The sequence below is a fragment of the Dreissena polymorpha genome, chromosome 12, assembly GCF_020536995.1.
Source record: "Dreissena polymorpha isolate Duluth1 chromosome 12, UMN_Dpol_1.0, whole genome shotgun sequence".
Taxonomy (NCBI): domain Eukaryota; kingdom Metazoa; phylum Mollusca; class Bivalvia; order Myida; family Dreissenidae; genus Dreissena; species Dreissena polymorpha.
The window spans coordinates 28,622,914-28,646,462 of NC_068366.1; the positions used below are offsets into that span (position 1 = coordinate 28,622,914).

The 23,549-nt window shown below is 33.9% G+C and overlaps 3 protein-coding genes across 12 annotated transcripts; all 3 read left to right on the forward strand.

The window, feature by feature from the left end:
- The first annotated feature begins 4,800 nt into the window (after nucleotides 1-4,800).
- On the forward strand, nucleotides 4,801-7,502 carry LOC127854134 (uncharacterized). Its single transcript, XM_052389138.1, has 3 exons — nucleotides 4,801-4,915; nucleotides 5,023-5,355; nucleotides 6,792-7,502. The coding sequence occupies exons 1-3, from the start codon at nucleotides 4,855-4,857 to the stop codon at nucleotides 7,106-7,108; spliced, it is 711 nt and encodes a 236-aa protein (XP_052245098.1). The 5' UTR covers nucleotides 4,801-4,854; the 3' UTR covers nucleotides 7,109-7,502.
- A 628-nt stretch (nucleotides 7,503-8,130) lies between these two features.
- On the forward strand, nucleotides 8,131-15,682 carry LOC127853717 (hemicentin-1-like). 4 transcript variants are annotated; one of them, XM_052388451.1, is made up of 12 exons: nucleotides 8,131-8,421; nucleotides 8,659-8,931; nucleotides 9,112-9,420; nucleotides 9,512-9,805; nucleotides 9,919-10,206; nucleotides 10,588-10,890; nucleotides 10,978-11,292; nucleotides 12,080-12,370; nucleotides 12,489-12,596; nucleotides 12,767-12,815; nucleotides 12,966-13,015; nucleotides 13,456-13,980. In XM_052388451.1, exons 1-12 carry the CDS (start codon nucleotides 8,325-8,327, stop codon nucleotides 13,605-13,607), a joined length of 2,529 nt encoding a protein of 842 aa, XP_052244411.1. In that variant the 5' UTR covers nucleotides 8,131-8,324; the 3' UTR covers nucleotides 13,608-13,980. The 4 variants fall into 4 exon arrangements, with proteins under 4 accessions (XP_052244411.1, XP_052244412.1, XP_052244413.1 ...); XM_052388452.1 differs by having other exon boundaries at nucleotides 10,015-10,206; XM_052388453.1 differs by lacking the exon at nucleotides 12,489-12,596.
- A 1,511-nt stretch (nucleotides 15,683-17,193) lies between these two features.
- On the forward strand, nucleotides 17,194-23,287 carry LOC127853718 (receptor-type tyrosine-protein phosphatase U-like). 7 transcript variants are annotated; one of them, XR_008036722.1, is made up of 14 exons: nucleotides 17,194-17,270; nucleotides 17,368-17,404; nucleotides 17,938-18,035; nucleotides 18,168-18,293; nucleotides 18,431-18,585; nucleotides 18,699-18,835; nucleotides 19,020-19,142; nucleotides 19,279-19,402; nucleotides 19,628-19,707; nucleotides 19,837-19,956; nucleotides 20,058-20,183; nucleotides 20,282-20,421; nucleotides 20,742-20,877; nucleotides 21,465-23,287. XR_008036722.1 is itself a non-coding variant. In XM_052388455.1 (14 exons), the coding sequence occupies exons 5-13, from the start codon at nucleotides 18,492-18,494 to the stop codon at nucleotides 20,871-20,873; spliced, it is 1,044 nt and encodes a 347-aa protein (XP_052244415.1). In that variant the 5' UTR covers nucleotides 17,194-17,270; nucleotides 17,368-17,404; nucleotides 17,938-18,035; nucleotides 18,168-18,293; nucleotides 18,431-18,491; the 3' UTR covers nucleotides 20,874-20,877; nucleotides 21,465-23,287. The 7 variants fall into 7 exon arrangements, 5 of the variants coding, with proteins under 5 accessions (XP_052244415.1, XP_052244419.1, XP_052244418.1 ...); XR_008036723.1 differs by having other exon boundaries at nucleotides 20,572-20,877; nucleotides 21,465-21,477; XM_052388455.1 differs by having other exon boundaries at nucleotides 20,774-20,877.
- Nucleotides 23,288-23,549: the final 262 nt, after the last annotated feature.

Sequence of the window (23,549 nt, forward strand, 5' to 3'; positions counted from 1 at the left end):
TATGCCAAATAAGTTGTGTTGCTTTAAACGGCCAAACAATGTTCCGTGTATGAAAACCCAATGCACAGAACATAAATGCAAACAAACTGGATAACCCTCCTCTCGCGCGTGACATTTGTTGTTCTCTGTTATGAAGTCCAATCTGTTATCAAAGTATCGCCGAACCCAGCGTGGTGAATGCAAAATCAATATATTTGGTTCCTGTTTTACAGTTAAATCTACAATTTGCACTTTATTTGGAAAATTTTATAAAGAAACAGATCAGTTTTGGTAATACAAAGAACATGTAGGGAACAGTTTAATATAAATTCTTCATTTTTATTTCAGCCTTTACTTTTTTCACATAAATGTAAAAATAATACTTGATTCAGAAACATAATTTAATTACAGCGTATGACAAAGGCTCATTTAAAAAGTTCAATAAAAAAAGTGTTCATGGCCTGAAATATTTAAATATTTTTCAAAAAATATCATCTGAACTACTTCATTAGATTGAGACTCATTTTTAATGAAGTAGTTCAGAAGATATTCAGTAGAGAAACAGTAAATGTTCAAGGTTGGCGCTAGGAAAGAAAATGTAGCAAACAAGTTTCGCGTTACTATGACAACCCACAACATAAGCCTATGCGCTTTAAACATAAGTGTACCCGACTATTTGTGTGTGAGACTAACATAGAATGAACAACATAATTATTATCAAGAATGTATTGGTATCAACGATCATTGTATTAAATTATCAAGTAAACCACATTTAAAATAAAAAAAAAGTGTTCATCTGAAATTAAATGCTTCAATTTAATTTATTTCATTTAATTTAAAATTAATTTTTTATGAAAAGATCTACTGCGATGTTTTGTTCGTAATTTGACGTATGTTTTTTTCTAAAGATGTAATAGCTCAATACTTTTCCATTGTATTCACCAATGCCGATGTAATTGTTTAATATAAAATACAACATGTACTGATTTGCGCGTCTTAATTTAGTTACAGCAAATGGTTTTTGCAACACGCACGCTTTCTGTTCGTGCAACATGGCAGACGACAACAACAATTTCGCGGATGTTACATGGCGTACATGTATAGTGAATGGTAAACGCTGTATATGCGTACAAAGGGATTTGTACAAGCACATCTTATCACGTAGCTGTATAAAAAAAGGTGTAAATCAGTTCTATAAACGGATATGATGAAATATACATGTACTGGAATAAAATTGTTACCGCGTTAGATTGACCACTCGCCAGCTGTCAATCAAACTCACGTAATAATCAATCAGATTTCATTTATTGCGGCCACATGGTCCGACAAACAAAGACTGTCGGAGTAATGGAATAAGCGTTTTATATAAACATAACTTAGTGGGCGGAGCGATCGCGTATTTGGCGACTGGTCAATTGTTAAAGGTTATTGTTTTCACAATTTACTCGCCATAAGTAATTATTGGCTCACCATTTGCAGTAAAATTTTCACAAAAAACACTTTTTATCAGTATGTTTAGACTAATTGTTTACATTAAAAACGTGTGATAATGATGCCCGACACCGTCTTTAATATACTGTTTAATTGATATGTAATCGGTTTACCGACGTCAATACAAATTAATAGTCGCCAGTTAAACCTGCCCTCGTAAGCATGCTTGGAATCGATTGGACGTCCGTCCGTCCTTCCGTCTGTCTGTTTGTCTGTCCCAAAACTGTAACCTTGGTCATAACTTTTGCAATCTTGATGATGGGAACTTGATATTTTGCATGCATGTGTATCTCTTTGTGCTGCACATTTTGAGTGGTACAAGGTAAGGGTCATCCTTCAAGGTCAGATGTCAAATTCAAATATATAGCTTCAAAACGGTGCAGTAGGGGGCATTGTGTTTCACAAACACAGCTCTTTTTTCAGCAGTGTATTTATGTTTACGAATACTTGTGTGTAGCACATGTTTATTGTGCCGACATGCCGAGTTAAGCTCGTTCTTGTTTTGTTTCGTTTTTTATATATTGCGCTTTGCGAGCACTATTATATTTAATGCGGGCAGAATGACATTTGGGCCCGAACCAGGGTTTGTGTGTAATGTTATCTTTGGTTTTCGATGTTTTATTACATATATAATACAATAACAATAATATAAGCAGAGACAGCATGGCAGACACAGAGTCTATAGTACATAGTTAACGAATATTTAAACATTTAAGTTACAATATGCAGGAAAGAGTGGTGTGTAAATGCTTCAAAAATGCAATCAATAACAGCGACTGTTGTGAATGAAAAAAAAACAACAACAATTAGTGCGGTTACAAAAACATCGCTAAAGTTTGTTTGCCTATTACGGTTTTCATGTCCCCGGTCTATGTACGTTTAGTAAAAACAAATCTCAAAAGTCGGCAAGTCAAGCGCGAAAATGAAACACTAGATAAGCCTCGTGCGTATATATTTCAATGATAATTCATAGTTATTAATAACTGTTAATAGTTTAATTATATGTTTTGATTGTATTGACTGTTTGCGTATTTATAAATTGTAAACCAAAAAGTGTACTGATATTAATTACGGCATCAAGCAAAAGTATAAGTTTACCGTTAAAAGAAATTACAGTAGTGCTCCTGCGAATAGAATCGTGTATCAGGTTGCGTTTCTCGTCATCTCGTTGCCCGATCTGCATGTCCTGAACAATGTTCAAACGTGAAAATCTCGTGGAGCGTTTTAGTTTTTTTGGCACAGTGTTTAGAAAAGAAAAGAGATGACATTTTCGATACTGACTTAAGTGCTTGGCCATTGTAGATCAAGCCAGTACTGTTATTTGTCTTAATTGACCTTCACATTGACGTCACGGTAGTACACATTTCCCTCGCGTGACCAGGTCGACACGACCATGTCTCTCTGCTTTTTCCTAACACAAGCAAGTATTGAAGAATAAAGCTTTTTTAGGTGGTCATTCACATACACGTGGTCTTTCATTGTACGTAAGGATTTGGAGTTTCTCATTATTTTGGTTTTCATCATTCTCGAGAGGGGGTTTAGAAACTTGCCTACACCAATCACAAGTCGTCTATCTTTAGTTTTTAATACACAAAGGAATGTCATAAATTACACGAGGCATGTAAATGATTCAGTTTTTTGTGTGTTTGCTTTTTAGACAATGCTTTTGTACTGTTTTCGCTCGAAAATCATATTTTGTTTTGTACGTAGTGATTTAAGCCTTCTGTTATTTAAAGGGAAACAGTTAAGTTTGAACTTTGTTCAACGTACATGAAATGCCATGTGAACGTTAACTTTTTTTACGTTGATCTTTGTTGTATATTATTTATGACAAATACATGACATTCCATAAATTAACCACCTAATAATATAATGTATGCTCCATGATCTTTAGGATGTTACTAATGAGATACTATTGTGGTAGTTGCAACATTGAAGAGGATGTGCTGATAAGGAATGGCTTTTATTAATTAATAAACCCCCTTTCATGATTCTTTTTGCACTAATTTCTACCGATTGTAAGTATGGTATTTGGCAATGGATTTTAAAATGAACAAAGTGAATATGTCGAATTTAATAAATCAGCGACTTTATTAACTACTAAATTGTAACCTAAATTAAACATACACTCAGGCTCCTATTTTCTCACGTTGAACTTTGTTATATTTATTTGTTTTGATATCGACGTGTTTCTTACTTACATCCTCTGATAATATAATGTTTATCTTATGCCCTTAAATTAGTTGCTTTAATAAATTATGGATTCCCCGTTCCTAATTATCGACAAAAAATATCTGATGTCTCCTTTATGATACATATTTAATAATTAACACACTTTATACTGATTGATACTGTCAAGAAATCAATAATTTAATCTCTTGATCACCTTCCCCAAATAATGACTTCATTGTGGATTTTTTTATTGGAACTGTTTTGTAATTGTTTGTGGGAGAACGATATGCTCACCTGTTGTCACCATAAATGTATCATGTATTATGTGACCAGTGAAACAAAACAAGACATGTTTGGCTCTCTTCTCTTCCTCTACTACTACTACTGCTACTACTACTACTACTACTACTTCCAATACTACTTCTGATACTGCAACTTCTTCTGCTACTGCTACTGCTACAGGTACATGTACGGCTACTGCTACTGCTACCACTACCGCTAACGCTACTACGACTACTTCTACTACTACTACTATTACTATTACTACTACTACTACTACTACTACTTTTACTACTAGTAGTACAACTACTACTACTACTACTACTACTACTACTACCACTACTACTACTACTACTACTACTACTACTACTACTACTACTACTACTGCTGCTGCTGCTACTATTACTACCACTACTACTACTTCTACTACTACTACTACTACATCCTTTACTACATGGACTACTACTACCACTGCTGCTGCTGCGGCTACTACTGCTACTACGACTACTTCTACGACTACTACTACTACTACAAAAACAACTACTACTTCTACTACTACTACTGCTACTTCTCCTACTACTATTACTACTGCTGCTGCTACTGCTACTGTTACTGCTACCAATACTACTAAATACGAAAAATACGTTAATAAAAACTTTATGAGAACGCATACCAAATAATAACAATCCACCTATTATTTACAATAAAATATTTTAAAAAATATATATAAAGAGTCAACACACACACATTAACAATGCTTGTATTGACAGTATTTGTACAAAGCTTGAATCCTACACTTAAACACACATGTATTGCATCATTTTCGCCAATCATATAAAACGTGACTTGAAAGTAAAGCCAGAGCTTTGATTAGAATGAGTTAGCCGTATGTGTGTCAGTATTTACCTCTCGCGTTAAGCGAAAACATGAAGCATGGTTTTGCCTGACTTAATACACGTTTGTGCAATCTTCGTGGTAGCTATTCACTTTTCAGGTATTTTAATTTAATTAAAACTAAGATTTAAACGTTTCAATGGCACACATGTATTAAATTGATATAATAACGTTTGATTATTTGTTTCATAAATGATTATTTTACAGATTCTTGCACGGAAACATACGCTTATAGTGGCGATGCAAACGTGAGACTGATTTTCGATATTAATTGGACTAAGGTTGGTGCAAGTGATATACCTAATATATTATGCTACAAAGAAGACGCACAGATAGGGAACTGCCAACGGATTTTAGGAGCCATACTATGCGGCACAAGCAACAATGACGTGTCTGGCATGTACGAATTTTCTTCTAACGAAGATTTTACTGCAGTATACATAACTATACGTTCATTCAATGAAAGAACGGAAGGGCAATATTACTGTTTTCCAGAAAATTACAATAGTCAGAGGACGTCTATTTGCCTACAAACATTGGGTATGTACGTCAGTGATACATGTATATTGGTTTATGCGGTTTCATATTTCACGCGTATGTTTGTACAATATATTTACAAATATACAATACATACTTTTTTGTTAATCTAATTTGTATTGATTGTGTTTAGCTATCATTACTAAAATAGAACACTTGTTTGAAGTTATTTTAAAATAATATCTTATTTATGTGACGGTTGGTTTATAATACAATGTTATTTTACTATTTATGCTCATGTCCAAGGATTAAATGGGAAATCCACTCACTGAATTGAATAACGGTGTGCCATATATTGAATTCATTTATTACAAAATTAAAAGACATTTCTTATATCATTATTAAAGGTAATTGCAATTATCATTTAATCAGTTAAAACGACACATAAGATGTTATATAAAGTACTTATTTTTTAAATACTTTGCTATCTTGTGTTTAATGGATCGTATCATGTTTGTGAAAGGTTATTGCTTGTTTAAAAGTATTAAGGCCATTTTCATATCCCACATTAAACGTAAATAATACACCAGTTCTTGTTAATGCTATGTTTAAGCTTATCTACTGTTTGCAAGAATCTTATGTCACACAAACAACTATATGTTTATTTTCAAATAGCAAATTACCTCAGTGTAAAGAAATCGCCAGATATCAATTATATTTTATTGACTATCAAGACAATGTAACGTTATTCGATACAATTTCATGTAAAAAAATACATCCGCTAATACAAGGAAGTGGCTTGGACAAAATGTTAAGTATATTTAGCATCAACATATACATATATAATACATATAACAACACATAACCGTAATTTAATGTCTTAATACTAATTCACATGTGTTTTTACGGATAATTAAATATAGTCAATTAGTTATTTGCGTAAAAAGTAATGTGATTGTATTAAAACTTGTTTGGAAATAGTGGGTTCTCATAATTTAAAACATGTTTACCTGAAACTCTCCCGGTGTGTTGGCTATTATTGTTTACACATTCAAATAAACTGAAGAGGAATTTACGTTGTTAACATTTGTGTGTAGTTTTTGGTAAATCCGCCATGATGTTTCAAAATAACAAATGTGTGTGTTGGAAGACCGTTACATTTGTTTTCAGATATTCATATGAAACCCATTTGTTTACTAATCATTACTGAAAATCGCTTGTCAAATTTAATAAAACTAACATTAGCTATTTCAGATACGATGTGCTAAATAAACATGTTTGGCATCGACTACAGACGACGTAACGGGATACTTAATGGACCGAATTGCTAAGCATAAACATATTACAACTTTCGAAAAGAATAAAGTGTAAAATTACCTCATTTTAATATATCATCGCCCGATTAACTTAAAAGTAATCGTCCACTGTATAAATGTACCTATTTGAACAGCTTCTGAACAAAAAACGATCTTTGGAATGTTGTTTGTTCTTATTTGCAGTCAATCTCACTGCATTGACACTACATCCACAGACTAACGTTACATATCCGGTGTACAAAGAACAATCTGTGTTCACCTGCATAACATCGGCAAGTAGACCTGGTGCACGTATTCACTGGTTCGTAGCAGACCGGAACATTACTGACATGGCAAGCTATACATACAGTTCTTATGTAGCAACCAGCATTCTGAGATATACGCCTGACTCAATCACCAGCGAAGAGTTAAGATGCACAGCCTCTTATTTGATCAAATCAACTAACATTACAATGCAAAGGCGGACAAACATGACAATTCTATGCAAGTATTTTATGTAAACTTTTAATAACAACATCAAGCTATGTTGTCGTAAAGAACATACAAACATACCAAAGAAAGTAGTCTAAGTGGCCGTTGTAGGCTGGTGACTGCTGCACTAGGATGATACCAGCAGTAGCATCGGTGAACAACTTATAAACCAGATCGTTCAATTAACTGTAGTTCGTGTCCATAATATTCGGACCATTCAAACTCACATTTCTATTTGACTTATACTCATCAATCATTTCATTCTTGACTTAAACTACACCGAGCACTTTCGTACGTCTACCACATAGCTCACGTACAATCGAACTTTTTTCCAGATTTGAACAGTTTCATACACTTGACTCGCTTTTCTAACGCTAGGAACTTCAGATTACAGCACTTGATTTGTTATTTCGAATGTATGTAAATGGGATTGTACACTCAAATGCTAATCTAAAGAATGATCAGAAAATGTAAATTTTAAATGCATGTATAGTATGTAATTTAAGGTTTTAAGCACTTGTTTGCGGTCATTTATATAGCGATAATTACTTAAACGTGTTAATACTCTGACATCCACGGAAAATAACCTTTAAACAACGTATTTGTATATCCTCACTATTGGTCTCATTAATTATAAAATAGGCAGTTACTTAAATCAGAATCTATAGCCGTAAAATATACGCAGAGTAGAGGCTATGACGTCAGAGGTAAGATACAACAGTGCAGATTGATATGAATGTTTACCTTTCGCACTTCGCAGTGACTGCCTCCTGACCGCTTAACACAGGTCAAACATGGCATTTGGAATGAAATATAGTGGCTTTGTGCCGCTATAGCCATGCTTTTAGTCGTGGATAATCTAAACCGACTACTATAATCCGGTGACCGTTATACTAAGGAAACCACTGAGTATGGTTGGGCTGTATTTGAATATATGTTACATTAGAATGTTTGCGTAGTTGTGTAAATGCATAATTAAGCGCTCAAGTTAGACCACACTTACAAATGTTTGACTCTGTTGCAATAATTGTTCGTCTATTTTCAGTCCCTGTAACAAAGCCCATTATTTCAATAAATAACAACAATGTTTCCGTAACAGCAATAATTAGGGAAGGAAGGTCGGCTGAGTTTAAATGCTCCGCTAGTTCATATCCATCTCCACGGTACCGCTGGTTCTACCCAGATGGTACAGCGGAAGTTGCAACAGTGATACTACAATTTAAACATACTGCAAATGGTGGGAAAATGTCATGCAACGCAACAAACAACTATTATTCCCTAGATGGAACAGCAGGAACAAAGTCAACGACATTTCAAACGGTTATTGATTTGAATATAACATGTAAGCGTCTTTATGTATTATAGAAGCAACAATAACCGAATTAAAAATCACACGATGTAATATTGACAATTTAAATATGATTGAGCGAGTATTTGGCACTGAACTATTCGGATACATCGTTTTTATAACTAATATAATTATTGTATACTATGATTGATAACCTTGTTTTATGTGTTGCTTATTACAATCGAAAATAGTTAAAAACGTTATTTTTCATTAAAACGTTTAATGTTCCAGATCCTCCGTTATTTGTTCGCATCAAAAATATTGAAAACAATACAAGTATTGCTGACAACATTATCCGACTGGTAAAAGGAGATTCATTGCGTTTAATCTGTGAAAGTGTCGCAAATCCTCCGGCTACAACCCTGTGGCAAGGACATCATGGGCATTCTAACATTATGACGGCCTTCAATATTCAGGAAGATACGCAATTTACATGTGAAGCATTCAATATCATAGATGGTATGCCTGAACGAACAAACCGAACCATACATTTCGAAGTATTATGTAAGTTATGCTTGTACAGATAAATAGTCTGCATACAAATTCTATTATAGTATCTACAATCGTGTCTTGTTAAAAATAACTTTATAACACACAAAACACAAATATTTTTACTTCAAGTCTTTAAATGTAGAAAAAAAGCGTTTTACAATACATTATAACTCCTTACTGTGGATATTTCAGATGGTCCTGTCCATTTAAAACTAACGTACAACATCTTGCCAGGCCTATCAAAAACTGGAACACTATTAAAAGATGGAAATATAACTGTAATAGAAGGCAGTTCAGTGATGTTGAACTGCTCTGATTCAAGTTTGCCACCTTCAACATATTTATGGGATGATCGAGTCGAAGGAAGCATTCTGAATATATACAAAATTTCACGACTAACTCAAACAAGCTACATGTGTATGGCAAAGAATATAATGGCTACCACGTTTAATGGAAATGTCACTGGCAGAAATACTATATCACTGCAGCTGCATGTATTATGTATGTATACTCTTCTCATATTCATACAACTGCAAATTGTGTGCATGAAATATATTTGTCAATAATAAGGTATGGGTTGTTCGTATTTCAGATGGTCCGCGCGATATGTCAGTCGTATATAATAATACGTTTGCGATCAACCGAGTACTGCGGGTTCTTGAAGGCTGGTCATTCGGACTCTCGTGCTTTGCAAATAGCCAACCAGCATCAAATATTTCCTGGAAAGGCTTTTCAACCCAAGGAAGCGATAATAATATGTTTATTAACAACGTTAACACTGGCATTAATAAGATTGTTACGTGTACAAGGACGAACATCATGGTCGACAGTCTAGGCTACATTATTTCCAAATCAGGAAAACTAACAATTGAACTGGATGTTTTATGTAAGTTATCTTACAAAATAATATTTATTGAATAAAACGTACTCTGTTATTCGTTTATATAACATGGTTCACTGTGTTGTGTTTGTACATCGGTTTCATGTTAAATTTTGCAGACCCGCCTGCCCTTCAGCCTATTGAAAAACAATATGTTGTAATTAACATGTCGCTTAATGTTGTATGTAAACTGGCAACTTTCGGTAATCCACCAGACACAAACTTCACTTGGAACAAACTCGACAGTAATCGCACATTAGTAAAAACAGGCGAGACCTTTAAGATCGATCGTGCTCAGTTATCAGATGAGGGTGATTACCAGTGCCAGGCATCAAATACCATGCAGGCTATTGGAAACAAAACTTTACATGGATCTAGTAAATCCCAATTCTACCTCGATATTCAGTGTAAGTAAATAACGGAGGATATTGAACAATTAAAAGAATGCATTGCGCAAGGTATTTACGATATCCTTTATATCACAAGCAACGTGACTCGATTATTGGCTCTGGTTATGCTATAACCAAAGGTAACCAAACAGCGTTGTGTACACTACTTAGACATATTTGGACGAGTATACAGCAATTATACCTTATGGAACTAGCCCATAGTCGAGTCAAATATGAATATACACGATGTAAAATAAAAACGGGTCTTTATATATGTTAAAGTATTCTACACTTAGCTGTAAAAGAAGTTTTATATTTTAAACCTATCTTTGTGTTAAATTTTAATGAAATATACTTTCCTAATAGACACGGAAGTACTCAGATATGAACTTATTTCAGATGCGGCAACAATTAAACACTTTTATGCAAACACGTCAAAAGGCAGAACCATTATTATCCATCAGAATCAATCACTCGAACTCATTTGTGAAGTCGATGGTGATCCATACCCTAGTTCCCATATACTAAATGCAACAGGTGAACAACAATTAGAGCTCAACGGATCAATAGCGCCATCTAAGTATGTTACAGCTTACCTTCATCGAGCAAGATGCGAATATGATGCTGGAATGTATAAATGTGCGACAAACAACGTGCATGTATCAACCCTGCAGGAGGAGAATCTCTTTATTTTGATTCAATGTAAGTTTGTAACCCTTGTTAAATTTTGCTTGCTTTTTATGTGTTGTCTAGGCTCTAAAATAATTTCATTTATGTTTCCTCTGCAAGGTTCTCCGACAGCATCTCCATTTGCTCCCCCTCTTACAACTCTTCACATGGCTCCTAACGACACAGCTGTGCTTACGTTTACCATTAAGGCCTACCCAGAGCCAAGTATAACAGATGTTACGTGGTCAAAGGGTGTATCTGGTGGATGGGATATCCTATCTAATGACAATCACTACACGATCAGCGTATCGGTAGATGGTTTGCAGACAGAGTTAATTATTAACAGTATTCAGAAAAACGACTTTGGAATATATCGAGTGAACGTGTCGAATAAAATCGGTTCAACATCTGAAGTATTTACACTGCAAAGCAAAGGTTTGTTCTTTTACAACATTTATTTAGATCAATTTATTCATTCATCTGCAACTGTCAGTTTACTATGGAATTTATAAATGCTGTCCTTTACAGTGTTTTGTTTCTACGAAGATTAAATAGCCCTCTCATCGCACTTCATTAACATGACAATATTTTGAATATCTCACGATGTAGGTACATATATATTGGCATGATGCCCATAACATAGTTTTTAACTCGACATAGAAATTCGAGTTCACGCGTCGTTGTTTGCATTTGTGGATAGTCATGTGCTTCTGAAGTAGCATTTGGTAATTATTCTAAACGCAAAAAAGACAGATCAGGTCTGTAGTAAATAAGTAAATAAACAACACGAGTATTGTAAATGATAATTAGATTTCTAACAAAACCGTTAACATTAATTAACAAGTTTTCAATTTGCAATTGTAAGCATATGTTAACTGTATGTATCTCTCATAATGACGCCACATTGATTATACATTGCGCGGGCGTCACCAAAACAGGCTTGATTTTGGTTTTCGCTTAAACAAAATACTTAAAATTGAATAATATGTTTATCATTCAGAGTAGTTGAAATTCAAAACCTTTTTTTTGATAATTCCTATTTGAAAACAAAACCAAATTTAGGATATATCCATACAAACCGACGTTTCATCATTCAACATATTTATATCAAGCCACCGTCGATTTCGCTCCTATTGTCTGCACACAACAGCTCGAAACCAGTTTATATTACTGCAACAACCAATGCTTAATAGTCAATAATTTATTATTTTTTTTTTTTCAGCTGCACCTGAAAATCCCCAAGGAGTGAATGTGGTACGTAGCGGTATTACTGAAATAGAACTCGAATGGATACCTGGTTTTAATGGCGGAGAACAACAAACGTTTATCATAAACTACACAGACACCAATCTTGAAATTTGGAATGCAATACGTGTACCCGACAATAGTACAACGCACACACTACGCGGATTGAAACCAGATACCACCTACAAAGTGAAAATGCGAGCTGAAAATATAATTGGAAACTCTACTTGGACTGATTATATTGAAATTTCGACCTTAGCCGAAATTGGTAAATTTTGATTATTAAAAGACAAGTAAATACAATTGCAGTCTTTGCTGAATAATTTGACACTTTCTAATTCATAAGTCGTTTTTAATTTCCCATATTTAAACATATATCATTCCAGACGACAAAGGATATGTTTCAAAGGCTATTGGTGGTTCTATAGGTGGTATGACAGTAATTTGTATCATCTTTACCGTCATGAATATACTTTGGAGACGTAAGATAAAAGGTAAACATGAAAATGCAAGGTATGCAGCTTATTTTCCGTGTTGTGGGTATATTTTTCGGTGGTTTCCTTTCATTCGCAGTATCCTGAAACGATATTTCTTATACATTCAACGTATATTGTGAACAAGAAAAAGTTGATATAAAGTTTGCACTTTTCATTAACCTTTGTAGAACAAAGCACCAAATCTACATGTGAATACGAAGACCTTGGTCAAGATACGTACGTGTTTTTGTTGCAAATTATATTTTGTTATGATCCTTTAAATATGTTATGAATCTAAATTCAAATATGATCTTGTTATAAATAGCCTATGTATTCTTACTGCAAATTTATCAATTATATTTGAGTATATGTCGATTTCTGTTTTAGAAGAAAAAAAGGAAGTCAAACCATCGGCAGTTATGAATCGTACAGTTTCGGTAATAATTATGAACTTAATTCAAAATTGTGGGAGCACTGGTGGTGTGTATATGCTTTACACTCCTTATGACAAACAATAATCCATACAAGTTCCGCTGCTATAAAATGCAATTTTTGCTGAGAAAATATTTGTTTGAAATGTAAATACGCTGGTTGAGGACATGTAACAATCATATTAAGATCCAATTTCCTTTGAATTATTACAAATTTCCATGACATTTTATCAATATAACGTGTATGTTTATGATAATTTATTTTAACAAGTTGTACTATTTTTTGCAATCGCTGGAGTCAGTATGTATGCTCACGTGTATTTCGCAGCGTTTCGGTTGATAGCTATATATAATTGTTCTCGGTGGCTTATACTATACATAAATATTCCTAATGTACGTATAGTCCTTGTATGATATTTGAAACTGTGATCAACGTGTCATTTTAGATCAGCGTCAGGTAAATACTTATAAGAGGATTACTGAACTAGAGATGAAAGAATATGCGAATCTACCTTGTCACCTTAATGCGTCATCAGAATCACAAAGTACGTTCGACAAAGGAATGGAATATGAAAACTTGAAACTCTCTGGTTTATAAAGGGAACTTTACACAAACACCGTGAAACACAACTATTTACACATGATTACTTATTATTAATAGCATAATGCACAATATAATTCGGTTTTCATTATATAACGTGGTGATGATTATTCATTTAGTTCGCTAGTTATAATGGTTTTGTTATTAAAGTAAATACATCCTATAAATAAATGTAAATATATAAGAAGCGATATGTTTTATATTGCAATACAAACAATGAGTATTAGTAAAGGCATCTCGTAAATGATCTGAACCTGAATTTAATAGTATCGAGTGCTTTAAAACATGTTTTTTTTTACTATTGTATGTATTTATGTCCAATGGTTCATTCAATATACTCATTACCATTAAAATAAAACTAACATGACAATAGCACATATATCACTTAATACATGCGGTCGTTAATTTCATAAAATGAAGCTCACACTTAAGTATGAGCATTTAGATGAATCAATGTAAAATGAGATGATTTTAAACTATTGTGAAAATATGTATACTGTAAAAGAATTTTGTACAAGTGGCATTCGTAACCGTCGGCATATAACCTCGATGGTGGAATACAAGTTGCTCAGGTGACAGATGGCGATCCAGTGGCTCACGTGAATGGCAGTGTACACGCGGCTCAAGTGACAGCGAAGTCCAAGTGAGTTTAATGATAATCGGCGTATCGGTGGCTGATGCGACGGGTTGCGTACCAATAACCCACGTGACGAATGACGTTCAATTTTATCACATAATGGGCGGCGTGTCAGTGCCTCGCGCTCTATGCGGCACTCGAGTGGATAAAGTTGCGTGCGGCATACCAATTCATACGTTACGGGTGGCGTTCAGTGATTCCTATGACGGACGGGTTACCAGTTTCTTACTTGGCGATCGGCGTTCTGATATAACACGTGACAGGTAAACAACTAGTTGTCTACGTGTCGGCAGTCGTCCCAGTTTTTCATGTTGATGACAGCGTTTTAGCGACTCACGTGACAGGCGGCGAGTGATTAGCTAAAGGTTGGTTCCTGTACTACATTTATTTCATCATATTATTCATTCATTTGCGACTGTCAGTTTACTATGGAATTTATAAATGACGTCCTTTACAGTGTTTGTGTTCTACGCAGATTAAATAGCACTCTTATCACACTTCATGAACATGACCATATTTTAAATACTTCACGCTGTTAGTACATACATATTTGCATGCTGCCCATAACATAGTTTTTAACTCTACAAAGAAATTCGAGTTCACGCGTCGTTGTGTGCATTTAATAATATGTATGTGCTTCTCACGTAGTTAATAGTTATGTTCTTCTCAGTTGGTAATTTCGCTAAACGCGAAACAAAAACAGATCAAGTCTGCATTAAATAAGAAAATAAATAAAACTAGTATTGTTACTTATAATTAGATTTCAAACAAAACCGTTAACGTTAGTAAACAAGTTTTTAGTTTGAAAAATTAAGCATATGTTAACTGTATGTATCTCTAATAATTACCCCACATTAAATGATAATACATTACGCTAACGTCACCAAAAGAGGTTTGATATTAGTTTTCGCGTAAACAGAATACTTTAAATTGAATAATATTGTTATCATTCAGAGTAGTTGAAATGCAAAACCTTATTTTTGATAATTCTTCTTTGAACACAAAACCAAGTATGGCATATATCGATACGAACCGACGTTTCATCATCATTCCACATATTTATATCAAGCCACCGTCCATTTCGCTCCTTTTGTCTGCAAAAACACTCGAAACCATATTACTGCAACAACTAATGCTTAATAGTCAATTATTTATTATTAAAAAAACTATTTTAGCTAAACCTGAAAATCCCCAAGAAGTCAATGTTTATAATTAATTACACAGACACAAATCTTGAAAGTTGGAATGCAATACGGGTACGCGCCAATAGTACAACGCACACACTACGCGGTTTGAAGCCTGATACCACTTACAAAGTGAAAATGCGAGCAGAAAACATAGTTGGCAATTCTAGTTGGACTGATTATATTGAAATAAGGACTTTAGATAAAATTTGTAAATTTATATTAATATAAAACATGTGAATATTTTTGCTGTAAACATTTGGAAGGATTGAATTCATGATTCCTTTTCAATTCCCATGTTTTTGAACAACTATTATTTCAGAACAAAAAGGATCTGTTTCAAAGCTGTTGGTGGTACTGAAGGTGGCTTGTCAGTGATATTTATCATCGTTGCCGTCATTATAGTTTGGAGGCGTCGGAAAACAGGTTATACATTAATATATACATAATGCCCATTTGATTATTTATTATCCTGTATGTTTACATTGGAACAGCGTTTTTGGAAAATCGGGCTAACTGCATGTTTGTAAATTATAGCCCCAGAATAGCAGTCCACACAGACTAATCAGGGACGAAAATCTACGCCATTACTCTTTTCCCCTTAAGGGAGACGTCCTTTGAATGGATCATTCAATACAAGCATACAGTGCCGTTCTGGAGTAACCTGTGCGGACTACAAAGGTTCATCTCGGTCGATACTTTAAGCATATACATTTAGCCAGTTTTCCGCGAAACCCACTCAATTATAAGCTGGCGCTCACCGACCAGTAACTCAATGTATGTACGCATACCAGCACTGTGCTCATTTGGATACAGCAATGTTACGTTAGACTCTTATTTCGTATGCATTCAGTGTGATATTAAGTATGATATGACATTAATTTGTGTTATTTCAGACCGAAAATATCCTTTCTCGCATCAAATTTTACCCAAAAGGTATGAAACTCCTATTTCTATACATGGCATATTTGGAAAACTATTAAGTTAAACCTTCATAGGTAGACATATTTCACTTAGTGGTAGTAAAATGCACAATAACTATAAGTTGTGCACACATGATAGCACATGGATATTGGGCATATCTGGAAAAGTATAATAATTATCTACTGAAAACTTCATCAGAAGGAACTAGGAACCACTCGTTGGTGGAAGAAGCAGTTGAAATTTATTCAAATTTGTTAATGTGGATGCTTACGATTTGTCTCAACAACTGAACGAGGTATTTACTTGGTACTTCATTCATTAAGAAATTGCAGGTACATAACAATATGTATATTAAAAACTTTGCTTAAAAAGACCTCGTGATGCCGTTTCGCTAAGCAGTATACGCGTGTATTACAGGCACGAAAAGTTAGAGTTGTATTTCCATTAAAGTCTCTATAACGCTCAAAATCAACGAATATTTCGTACAATATTTCGTAAAATAAAGTTAATACATAAACAATCAGTGTTCCTTATAGCAAAAGCCATAATTTCAAGTGATAATATGTTTGTATTGACCAAACTTTCAAGTTAACGATCAGATTTCAAGACACCATTATGGTGTTAGCTCTTGTTGTTTAAAAGTATCGCCTCAGAAGTTTCGCCTCAGAGGTCAAGAAGTTTATTTTTGGCCAATATAAATTGCTGCCCTAAACAGTATTTGAAAACATTTGTTTCGTGAGTTCTTTTATTGCAAACTCTGTATTCTTCCAGACCCTAAACAGTATTTGAAAACATTTGTTTCGTGATTTCTTTTATTGCAAACTCTGTATTCTTCCAGACGACAAAATTCGTGTAAAGCTGCCTGTAGTCGGAAACCATATCGACTCGGATTTCATTAACGCCAGTTTCATTGATGTAATACACTTTTGTTTAATTTTATTAAATGAAATAATTGAGTTTGTCAGCTAAAGTTTTCTCAAAAGACTTAAACTTTTATATCATTTTATTGTAGGGTTATTTGTCACCAAAGAAGTATATTGCAGCCCAAGGTAATGTTTGTGTTACACTTACACTTACTAACAGCCCAAAATGTATCAGAAAACTACATGTTAATTTGTTCATGTAAATCATTCGTAACGTATGCATATAATTTGTGAAATGTAAATATAGGTTATTTGAATATTGCAGGTATAAAATATAACCATTTCAAATTAATATTCATTTATTTATGATGTAGTTATTCACAAGACGATATGTTTTTAAAAACATTTGATGCTGTAACCTCAGTTGTATCCTTATTTGCTTTGTTATGTCTTGTACTTTGCCGTGTTATTAAGGAAATTGAAAAATAATTTTATACGAATGCAAATCGCAGATTGCCTGTAAATTAACCTTCGTATTCGGTGTATGTAGTTACGGTTGTTCTTCTTGTAGCATACGTGAATAGCGCGCATGTTTAGTCTAAAGATTGCCCACATTTGTTTTAAAGTACTAAACGGTTCTTAAGTTTGATGTCGGTCGTAATTAGTATTCCATTTGAATAACTACAAATTATCACATAAAATATAGTTTGTCACCATAGGGTCACTTGCCTCCACAATAGTTTATTTTTGGAGTATGATTTGGGAGCAAAATGTTGGGGTCGTAGCCATGGTTACAAACCTAGTTGAGAAGTCAAAGGTTAAGCAATTTAGGATTTTTGTGGTGAACAGTTCTGACAAAACATCATTTTTGGATTACTTATTGTATTGTTATGAATGGCGCGTATTTTATGTGGTGTAGTACTAAAATGCAACTTTTCATGGTTTACAGAGAAAGTGCTTCCAATACTGACCAATAAGCTCTGGAAATGACTGTCAGTATAGTGATTACACAATACGGCTTCTTTCGGAAGAAACTTACGCTAACTTTGTTGTTCGCACTTTGCACTGCAGAAAGGTACCGAATTTAAAAAAAAATGCTTTTTGTATTGATGGCTTAAAATATCACATGACTGTATAGATAGCCATTGTATGGTCTTTACTTTCCATGTTTTAATGCTTATATGCTTATAGAAATTTAATACGTATATACAGAGTGGGTTAATTAAAGTACAAACAGTCAACCATTTACTCTTTACTGCTTTGCCGGACAAAGATGTTCCAGATACAGCTCTGTCCCCTAAGCAATTTTGGCGCAAGGTTCGCAATGTTGAAAAACCAGACGGAGCTCCGTGGATCGTACATTGCAGGTTTACACTTTATCGTTTGCCTGACAAAAATATGACAGTCAAAGTTAAAGTTACCGCGAATGTTTTGTCTTGCTTTCAAAGCGTTCCTGAATGGTGAAGCGTTCTGTTTTCAGTGCCGGCGTGGGAAGAAATGGAAATTGTTATCGCACTTGACTATCTGTACGATCAAGGGATAACAGAGAAACAGATAAATGTGTTTGATGCTGTACTCTTACTTCTTCAACAAAGAATCAATATGGTTCAAACCAAGGTTGAATAAAACTTGCATTTGTTATTATTACTGAAACAACTACCAGTAATATTTATATTAATATTTATGCAACAAACAATGTCGATTTTCAATTTAAACAAATGGCAACGTTATTCGTTCTGTAAAACCAACACTATTTTTATTTGATCGTCACTCGTGTATGAATATCTATCATTTTATGCAGAACCAGTATTTGTACCTCCACGAAGTTTTGTGTGAAGCGCTTTGTACTGTTGGTGAAATATTGGAAAACACGGCTTTTATTGACACTCCACGCACATCTGATTCACTGAACCAGGAATATCAGGTAAATATTAAGAAATCAGAGCATATTCATTTCTTTAAATGCATGGTCTTAGCTTGTTCACAATTTGTAACGAGAAAATTAGAGCTCCTTTTTTCCAGCCATCCTTTGTAGTTAACGGTAATTCACATATCTGCAACACATTTGCAAATCACACATCCCTGATCGAGAAGAAGGTTGGACAGACGGCGAATATACGCTAGTCCTAGATGGCGAAAAGTCAGACAATCTCAATAAAAATGCTGACCTGTGTGTTGTTCCAGGTTAGATATAATTTTACAATAACATTCATTCAAGCTACATCAATATAGCAAATTTAAAAAAAGACAGAAATAACATTTAATATAACTTGCACGATAAAAAGGTTATTACCGCTATTGTCGTGGTTTAGTTATATAATGTATTAATTAATAATAAAGTAATGAGTAATACGAATTATGTTGTTCTCCCTCAAATTACGTTTTCGAACTTAAACACCTCTTCTTTAGATGATAGATACCGCCCTGTACTGAATATGACGTTGAATACTTTGGGACAAAACGATTATATCAACGTTGTTTATATTTCGGTGAGTAGTTGTTTGTTTCACACAAAGAATATACGATTAATCTAACTAGCTCGCATAACACGGTTCTTCTTCGAAAGTATATTGCTTTTTGTTAATATTTGATAAATGGCAAAGCGTTATTTTTTTAAGACATTCGGAGAGAAGGATATGTTGATTCTTACCCAGTCGGCACTTGTGAGCTCAGCAATAGATTGTGTTCGGTTGTTTCACGACCACGTTATCAGAACGGTGGTGACTTTCGCCGACGAGGTAATTTCTGTATTAAGCACACAATCATCAACGTATATAACAGTATACTTACATTGGTTTTTATAAACTTTTCAACAGGATTGTGAATATTTTTTTCAAAGGTGGAACCCTACATGCCGGGCAGTAGTGAAAGCTGCTTGATTGGACCATTCACAGCCACAACTAAGTCTGACACACATAAACAAGTCTATAAAGAATCCGTAGTACAATTTAAATATATTGCAGAGGTATAATCAAATGCATTATAGTATGTGTATTGTATATACATTACATATATAGACGGATATTTGAACTGAGGGTAGCACATACTAATGGAGTTTTTCAGTATGAGGGTTTCGAAGTCCGAATCATCCGATTTACGAAATGGTCGAACACTTTGGACTTTTGCAACATAAAAGACCTGATGAGTCTTTTAATTAGTGTTCAGGAATGCGCCTGTAGGAGACCAGTCGTTCTTCAGTGTCGGTGAGCATTGTATTCACAGTTTATCTTTTCAAATTATGCTCAGTATTTTGTTTTTTCTTTTCGATCATTTTATTACATCTCGATTGCATCAAAAGCATAATTGATCATTGAGATGCTCTCGTGTTTGATATTTCCCTTGGTATTAAACAGTACTTGGCGTGTTTTGGGAGGTCTTACGCTCGTACCATGAGTCGAACTTTTTACCTAGACCTATACAGACACCATATCCACAGACTGATTTCAGTCTTAAACTGGGAGATGACGATTCTGTAATAATCACAAATCAACAGAGCAGTTTTTCACGCATATGTTTAATACAGTGACGGATACAGTCAGAGTAGATTGTTTGCAGTTTTATAGTGCCTCGTGGAGCGATGTTAACGGGATGGGGAGGTGGCGGTGGCAGAAACAGTGAAGATGATCAGAAGACGGAGAAAACAAGTCATCACTAACGAGGTTATTATAGTTGTCGAAAATTCAATATCTTAAATGCAAATAAGGATGTAAGTGTTTCTCAAATAAAGCTTAAACGTCATTTAAATCCTTTAAATCCTTAACTCTTTCTTGCATACCTCAAATAATGTAAAGCATTTGTTAAAAAACAAAACTAAGTTAGTTAGCTCGACAAAAAGGAAGTTTTACATTTATAAGTTTTATTTCATGAATTACACGTTAATGTTTAAAACAATAATTACATGTGAATATGTATAATTAGTTAACGGACTTATAACTATATCATAAAGTCAAATTATCGAGGATAGATTTACAAACGTATGCACGAAAATAGCAAAATACAAAAACAGATAAACTGCATGCCTATCGGAAATTCTGACAGACAACCAACTGGCTTTAGTTACTGGCCAAAATTGTTTTCACTGTGCTGTGTTTTGTTTTCGTTGTGTATTCGTGCCTCTAGTCAAGAACATTGGATCTGTGTCAATGCTGGTTCGTTATCATAAATAAAGAAACAATATGTTGTAATACCTTTTCTCTCCTGTTAGCGCAGGCTAAATATTCACTGTGTTTACAATGCACCTTTTCAGGCACAATATCGGTTCTGCCAACAGTTCATGAAAGAGTATATCGAGGGCAGCCTGGTATATGCTAATACGTAATGTACTTGGGACAAGAATACAAAGATTAAACTTCCTTGATGGAATTTATTTGAGGAAGATTTTAGTAACTGAATTATAGGAGGAACATATCGTTTATCTTCAGGAAAGCAGGACATGTATTTTGAGATGATTGATATCCTCATGTTGTGTGCACATAACTGTATTTTATATGCAGAATATTACAGAAAATAACATGACTCCACGTGTACATAGTTAAATCTTTAAATATAATGCATATGTTTACAATTGACAAATGCTTGATCTCTATCTGTTTTTACTTTTACTTTTCGGCCGACCTAATTGAGCAGCTTGTATGTGAAGTTTATGTCATAAAATAACCAACCCCAAAGTTAAAATACGATAATAGTTGTGATACAGCGAATGAATTTACATTGTCGTTCCTTGCTCTCACATACAACTCTGCGAAAGGCTCAGCTTGCCATTTTGCCTATAAAATAGGTAAAACCGAACAAACGCAATCAATGTATATTTGATTGGATATTTAAGGTCGCATGCATTAAATTAAGAAATATGACTTTTTAATGTACGATAAATCGTGCAAAAACTTGCGAGTTTTAATGCAACTCTTTGGAACTATTTTATTGCCCATGGCATCATTCCACGCACTTCACAAATGTAAACAATTGAACATAATTTTTATTGAGTGACGTTAGGAATTGCTTCGACGCGTGTATGTATGTTAGTTTCTTATCATCTAAAAAACATATCAATTTTATAATAATCAATTAAGACTGATATAAGACATCATGGTATGATATGGTTTTCTTTAATGCAGTGAATGCAATGTAACCGTCGTGCAAGAGATTGTTTAGTATACTGTAACCTCAATGATGATTGCTTGGAATGATCATGACATGAATGAGACGCTTTCATAACAATAGTCCGTTCTGAGCCTAACACAGAGGTGAATGTAATGTAACCATCGTGCAAGAGATTGGGATGATACGAGTGTAAACAAAATCTAATGTTTGTAAATTTCAATATGTTCAAGCTCCGGTCGCATAGCTAATTTTTCAGATGACTTAAATAAAAGACAATAGAATGGTGAGACAAGTTTATTTCCTGATAATGTATCTACAGCTTTTTTTTCCTTATATATATGCACAAGAAATGCTATTGTGCACATATGATATTGAATAAGCAAATTGTGCTCAACGTGTTCAGTGTGAGTTTTAAGTTTACTTTCTACACCAAACAAATATTGAGAACTCCAATGCATGTAAGCTCTTAGATGTGTGTAATATCTTTATACAAAGAATATATTCTATATTCAGTAAGGAAATCCCTTTTACGATTGACTTCGGATTATAGTATGTTATGTATTCACGTTTGAATTATGCTTGTTAGCATGCCATGTATAACACTATACATGAATGTCATAATTACTTTTATTAGTGCGATATGTTTGTGCTTACTGTGATTTTGCCATAAGAACATTTTTATCATTTTACAATTGTGTAACGTTTTTTTAATTTTCCAATTAATTTTTTATAAACAAAAACACAAAACAAACACATTTCGTAAACGCAATGAACACACATATATATATATATAAGTACATAACTGTTTAATGCATTTTGGAATCAGATTCTTGTCATAACCGGTGTTAACTTTTTTGGTTATATTGTGTTCGCTCGCTCTTTTAACAATTAAAGAGACATTTCCTGATAATCGAACTTGGTGATTGGGTTTTATCTGAAACTAGCGAATAAATAAAATCTTAAAAAATACCGACTTTTTTATATAATTATATTTACCAACACTGGAAGCAAGAAGCATAACATGACCTTCAAGTGATTTGCATTGAAAAAGTATATATCAAAAGAAAGAGAAAGCATGTTACACGACATATTATATTTTCTATTGCACTGTTTAGAAATGAAGACAACGACATTGACGCTTAGTATCTTTCCACATCCCCATAGAGTGACTGTTTTCAGATAATCAATATTAAATTTACTGTATTCAATGCATGCGTAAGGAGATAGCAAA